Source organism: Coffea arabica, chromosome 8c (assembly GCF_036785885.1).
Source record: "Coffea arabica cultivar ET-39 chromosome 8c, Coffea Arabica ET-39 HiFi, whole genome shotgun sequence".
Lineage (NCBI taxonomy): Eukaryota > Viridiplantae > Streptophyta > Magnoliopsida > Gentianales > Rubiaceae > Coffea > Coffea arabica.
The window spans coordinates 31298744-31304743 of NC_092325.1; the positions used below are offsets into that span (position 1 = coordinate 31298744).

A 6000-nucleotide genomic window follows, 5' to 3' on the forward strand; every position below is an offset into this window, starting at 1 on the left:
ACAAAAAGGAAAAACATTATCTAAGAATTTGATAGTAATGCAGGAAACGGTAATAAATTCTTGAAAGCGTGAAGTAAATTGCAAACTGATAATATTAACTTCAGACATAGCTGTATATTTATCCTCTGACTGATTTTTCTCAGCCTAACTAGGTTATTTCTTATCACAGACACTACTTTCAGAAATTGATACTTCTTTTTGTAGGATAATCACTTTTGCTGCTAATAGAGTCCAATTGTATATCTAGTTCAATTTAAGAGCATCCACCAGGTGCAAACCCCAGCTTCCCGCCTGCAACGTCATAAACTACTTCAAAAGTTTGCTGTTGTATGTTACCATAAATTCCCACGGTTGTGGCAGCACTATTGCCAGCAAAAGCCAAACAGACCTGTGATAAACTTGATGCAAGAAGTATCCCTTCAATACCTAAATCAACCTTTACGTTTCCACTGAAGAAGATACTGATCTTTGGTATTTTCACTGTGGATTGGCTGCTAAAATCGTAGCAAGTGTCCAGTATGGATATAGCAGGTGCAGTTTTATACTGTGACATTTGCTGTCTGAAAGCAGAGCGTAATGCAGAGTAAGCCGCTGGAGGTAGCCGTGTTATAACTGTTCCAGAATCAACAATATTCCCGGCTGTCTGGAACACTGATGCACTAATAGACAACAGCTGTCCTCCAACGCTTATGCTTTGAATGTCAAGGAAGTAAAACGCGTTCGATTGAGAGCTTGAACTCGAGAAAGGAGCGAATTTCACGGTATTTGGAACCGACCCTTTTCCAAAAGTTAAGTGTCCATTTGATCCTGACTTTGTAGGAAGACAGTAAGAGAAGTATTTCCCATACTTTTGAGCAGTCTGGGAAACTATGGATAACGGATCACGGCCAAGGCCGAGCAAGCCAGAAGTTTTTCCAAATAATCCTTGGTTGTTCTGCCCACAACCAAAGAAAAATTCATTAAAAACATCTGTAGGTGTCAATGTTAGCCTCTCTTTAGCAAAAAAGCCCACCGAAAAAGACTGATCGCCATACTGTATACCGTAGAGACAGTTAGATGCTGAGCAACCCGGGCTGTTTCCAGTTGCTGAGGAAAGTGCAGAACATTGGGCAGCATTGCAAGAAATGTTGGAATATGATGAAGATTTTGCAGGATCATAAATGGGATCTTGCTGTTTGTAGCAAACTCTCACGCATGGTTCGCATTGAGTCCATGTAAGATCGCTTCCAGTATCGAAAACAAGCGTATATGATTTAGCTGGGGTGCCAAGACCAACTGAGACAACATAGTTGCCTGTGCCAATTGCGCTTCCACGCTTAGCAGGTAGGTCAGCTTTTGAACCACGAATTTTGTCCGTGTCGGCTCCAAAAGCGTGGCGGGCTTGAATGGACCTGACACGAGTTTGATCTTCTGAAAGGATTTGAGTGAGGGTTTCTCTGTTGGATGATTCTTGATTGAGTTGATGGCATGGACCATGTCTGTGAACTACCGTCAATGATGATTTTCTACTGGGACCTGATGATAATGATGGCTTAGTTAGATGATAAATTTGATGTTATGGCAAGTTTACAAAGCAATTATATGGGAAAAGACAGTTTTTAGTATAGAATATGTCTTATTATGAATTTGTGATGTCGGCATATGTAAATTCGTGGATGAATATCACCATTAGACTACATGATGATAGAAACTTTGTCAAGCAAAAGAGTGTGATTCATTAGTTTTAACGTCCAAGGTATTTCCTTCATTAGACTCATAATTATGGAGGTTCTAATCATGATTAACAAATGAACGTCAAGAAGGGTTTTGGGTGATCAGTAAACAGTCAAACTAGACATAAAACTTTATTATGTCTAACGCTTGACCTTCCACATTTTGCACTACATCTTGACTTGGGGACCCTCAATGAAACTTAATGGCTAAAAGAGGTACTATCGATGAAGTTGGAGGTCTAAAACCAAATAAATTATGCATAACTTGTTCTACTATTAATACAGCCTAAACCATTTACGTGAAAATTAAACCACTGATTAAATGTGACAAATCCAAACTCGAGCATTAGTTTACAACATCAGAAGCTTTTGAAAATTTTTTGCACAATCCCTATCTAATAGCAAGGAAGTTTGATCTTGGGATTGAGGATACATATTAACGCTTGATCCTAAAGCTAAAGACCTCATATGAAAGATGATGTAGATAAGTAGAATATATAATGGGTGTTACTCTACTGGATTTCCAATTTCAACTTGCAGTGGCAAAGAATAGCTTGAAATTTTCAGATTATTTCTTGATTCATTAAGAGAAGTGGGTACTCTGATAATTGTATTGTCTCCTTCAATTAGAGTGACCTTTTTGTCTGGCCAAAATAGCTGTAGACAAGTAGGTACTCTGGAAATTTCCAGGTTACTTCTTTCTTTCAACTACAAGGGCAATGGAGCCCATGATGAACCTAAAAAGAAACAAACAACATTTCTTTTCTCATGAGGGTTCTTTATGTCCACAAGAATCTTTCATCAAACTTAAAATTATGGAGGTTTTGATCATGATCAACAAATGAACATGAAGGAGGGTTATTCACAAATAGTAATAGTCAAGCTATTGTCATGAACATTTATTATGTTTAATATTGGAAATTAGGCGCACTGCCATTTTCAGCCATAGTTTCATCAATATATATATGATTTGCGGCCAGACCTTGAGGACCCTTTCGTGAAACTCAATGGATGGAAAATGTACTAATGTCTAAACCAACATAAAATTGAGCTAGAGGAGTAAAATATCCAATTAGCAAGAAGAAAATTTTGCTTAATCACTATCTAATTAGCAAGTAGATATGAACTATGAAAAGATGTTGAGGATACAGTTAATGATTAATCCTAAAACAGTGGACATTAATCCACTTACAGAGACATTTATTTAGCCGGCACAGCTGTGACACACTCCGTGACTTGATATTTCAACAAAAGGGGCGATGAAACCCATGATGATGCTAAAGAGAGAGAAACAATAATGTCCACCACACTCTTTCCTAGCTTTTTGGCCCAAAAAGACGTTTTTCTTTATTAGCTGTTTTTTTTTTGTTTTTTTGGGTGGTTGGCTTCTTTATCAGTTGTCTTCTAATGGCTGCTGAAGTGATAGCATTTAGCGAGGGAATAATACTGATGAGGTCTATCGTAATAAGGACAGCTCCATCTCAATTATAAAGGATTTTCTTTTTTGCTAATAAATGTATACCAGTACTAATCAATAATGCCATTTTCCTTTGCCAAGATGCTAGTTGCTTTAAGCATTTTACCCTTACCATACATAATCTTCCCTGCGCATAGCACGAATAAGAGTCTTTTGGAATTGGAAACGAGCCATTGATTATATTCAAAAACTAGCGTAATTTCAAGAACATAAAGACATCTCCTTGTGATAAATAGCCTCTAAATTGTTTGTTTAACATTAATTATCCAAAATTTTTCTATTTCTGGGAAGGTTCTTTTGACAAAATTTAACACATCACCTGTTCCAATGAAAGAAAAAATTGGAAAGAAAGTTCTTCTTTGATTATGGATGGGCCCCTTTGCTTGGGTGATTGGATTATTGGTAGAATCTCATTTAATATTTGCCATTAGGCTGAAGGATTAGCTGTTCTTCACCCCTCCCCACCCCCCCTCCCCCACCCCAAATTGCACCCTTTACCAGAAAGCAATATTAAATCCTAAGTGGGAAAAGCCTTGAAATACTTGTCATTATTAGTAGGTAGAAGTTGTACGTTGCTAACCTTTTTAACAATTATTGTTTTCCTACTTCCAGAAGCAGTGTTTTGTTAATTTGTTCTGAATAATGAACATCGACTTATCATTAGCTTTCCAATTATGATTGTTTTAAAAAAAAAATAAAAAAAAACTGCACTTTTTGGTGATAGAAACCATTTGCTGAATTTCAAAAATTAATCATTTTCTTGTATACTAGCTGGAATTTGAATAAAATTGGGGCTGGTAATGTTTATGGAGCTGAACCACGATATCCATTGCAGTGCTAACAGTTTACTCAAATGAGAATGCATTACTTCAGATGGGAATATTTTATTCATGTCTTTCGGTTATGGCCTTAGGTTTTTTTTTTTATATGTATATATAACAAAATTCCAATAGAAAAAGGATGAGATTTAAGAAATGGGGAGGGAAAGGGGGACTGAAATCTGAAATTTCTAATTCTTGGGGCTTAGTTTAATCATGAACCTCATATTTACAATGTATAATAATGAGGATTGCATTCGAATTTTGGAAAAGTTGCTCTTTTCAAATGGTAAAATAGGAAAACTATAGTAATACTTTTAAAAGTTCTTTGTTTTTTTTTTTCCCTTTAGTACACTAAATAGTGGGGGGTGCAATGGGGTAGAGGAAGCTAACCTGATGGTGACTTAATGAGTCTCACTAGCTAATGACCTTCAAAAAGAAACTCTTATTTTGTGACACCCAATCAAAGAAATAATGACACTGAAATGAGATGGAGGCTGCAAAACTTTTCAATGCTAAATCTTTTCTTTAAACTAAATGTTTCAGAAGTCTGTAAAAGAATAATGAATATGACTTCTCTTGTTTTGGAAAGAAGTGAGAATGGTCACCCTTGTTAATCCATCAATATTAGGTGCGATTTTGCTTAGTTTGTCTTCATTGTTGTCTAGGAACCAACTAGTTATGGAGGGACAGTTAACTAAGAAGTCTTCATTGTTTAAAATCTCCTTCTTTGAACGACCTTCCTTTCCACAAAAATATTAGGGACCTCTTTAACTAAACAAATAGCCCTCAAAAGCTAGTAATCTTCATGGAGTGCTTAAAACTGGTAGAATCTATCATTCGCAGTTTCATTAGTCCTTTTTAAAACAAACACAAAATCTAAGATTTAGAATGAATATGACAAAAGGATGTTTATGTAGTGCAAAAGAAAATACTGTATCTAGCCCAAAAACTGAAACTAGCTAGCAATTCCACTGAAGAAAGAAAGAAAGAAGCTGGAAGTTGAATTGAATAAAACCTTTGGCAGAGGGCTTGCAGGCAGAGGATGGTAGTATTGAACTGACATGAACTGTGTGGTAGTTGATTTCAGCAGCTAGACTTCTTTCCAAAGCATGGCCCTTCATGAAGGTCACAGAAATCTGAGAGAGAATTAGATAAGTGGAGATCATAAAATTGAAGAAGGTGATGGAAGTGGGAGGTGCCATTGGTGTGTTTTGTTTTGATAGGCTTGTAAAGATATGGCATCTGAAGCAGTATATAAATAGACAAAGTTTGAAGCTTGCTAGTCACCTCTAGGACTGCGTAATTGTTTCTTTGGACTTGGAAGTTTAGCTTAACTCCATATTGTGATTTGTTGGATGGTCCTGTACTAATAAAGAAGTAAAATGGGATGGTCCACCAAGTCATACAAATGATCTAGTAGAATTACTCATTTTAAAAAGAGAAATTGGGACGTGGAGTGGACCAGAGAGTCACAAACTCGTAATGTTCGTCTAGTGCAAAATTACTGCTTTCAGCTAATCATCAAGGTGTTAATAATTGACTTTATGCAAAAAAAAGTAGTTAGTTTTAGCACAATTCCACACATCACAATTGCTTGTTGATTTTGTAGGTATGGCATCCCCTCAAAAGGGGAAAAAGGCTAAACGGAAGACACACAAAGGCTTGAAAGTTGTCGTGCCAATTCTTCCTTCCGAACCTTTTTTTTTTTTCCGGTTTATTATGCTAAAGGTATGTATTTTCCTTTTTTAGTTTATCAAACCAAATGGAGAAGTGAGATAACTTTTTCATTTCCCTTATTTTTTGGGAAATTAATTAATGTGGCATGGAAATAAAAGTCAAGTGCTGAAATGAACTATGTTTCATGCATGACTCCCATGGAAAAGAAAGAATGACCTTTTTGTTTCATCCCTCAAACAGATATATACCTTTATCGTGTTTCACAAAACTAAAGCTACTATCTCTAACCAAAATTCCAAAACAAGAATGTGAC

General features: G+C 36.2%; 1 protein-coding gene across 1 annotated transcript; it reads right to left on the reverse strand.

Annotated features, from left to right (window-relative positions):
• Positions 1 to 89: 89 nt before the first annotated feature.
• On the reverse strand, positions 90 to 5350 carry LOC113705238 (aspartyl protease family protein At5g10770). The gene is made up of 2 exons (XM_027227021.2): positions 5026 to 5350; positions 90 to 1515 (listed from the first exon to the last, which is right to left on the reverse strand). Exons 1-2 carry the CDS (start codon positions 5210 to 5212, stop codon positions 254 to 256), a joined length of 1449 nt encoding a protein of 482 aa, XP_027082822.2. The 5' UTR covers positions 5213 to 5350; the 3' UTR covers positions 90 to 253.
• Between the last annotated feature and the right edge of the window lie 650 nt (positions 5351 to 6000).

Excerpts from the sequence above, each read along its gene's own strand:
- LOC113705238 (XM_027227021.2), bottom strand. The coding sequence starts at position 5,212 with ATGGCACCTCCCACTTCCATCACCTTCTTCAATTTTATGATCTCCACT. Across the intron at positions 1,516-5,025 it reads CTGCAAGCCCTCTGCCAAAG|GTCCCAGTAGAAAATCATCA; the intron begins GTTTTATTCAAT and ends CATTATCATCAG.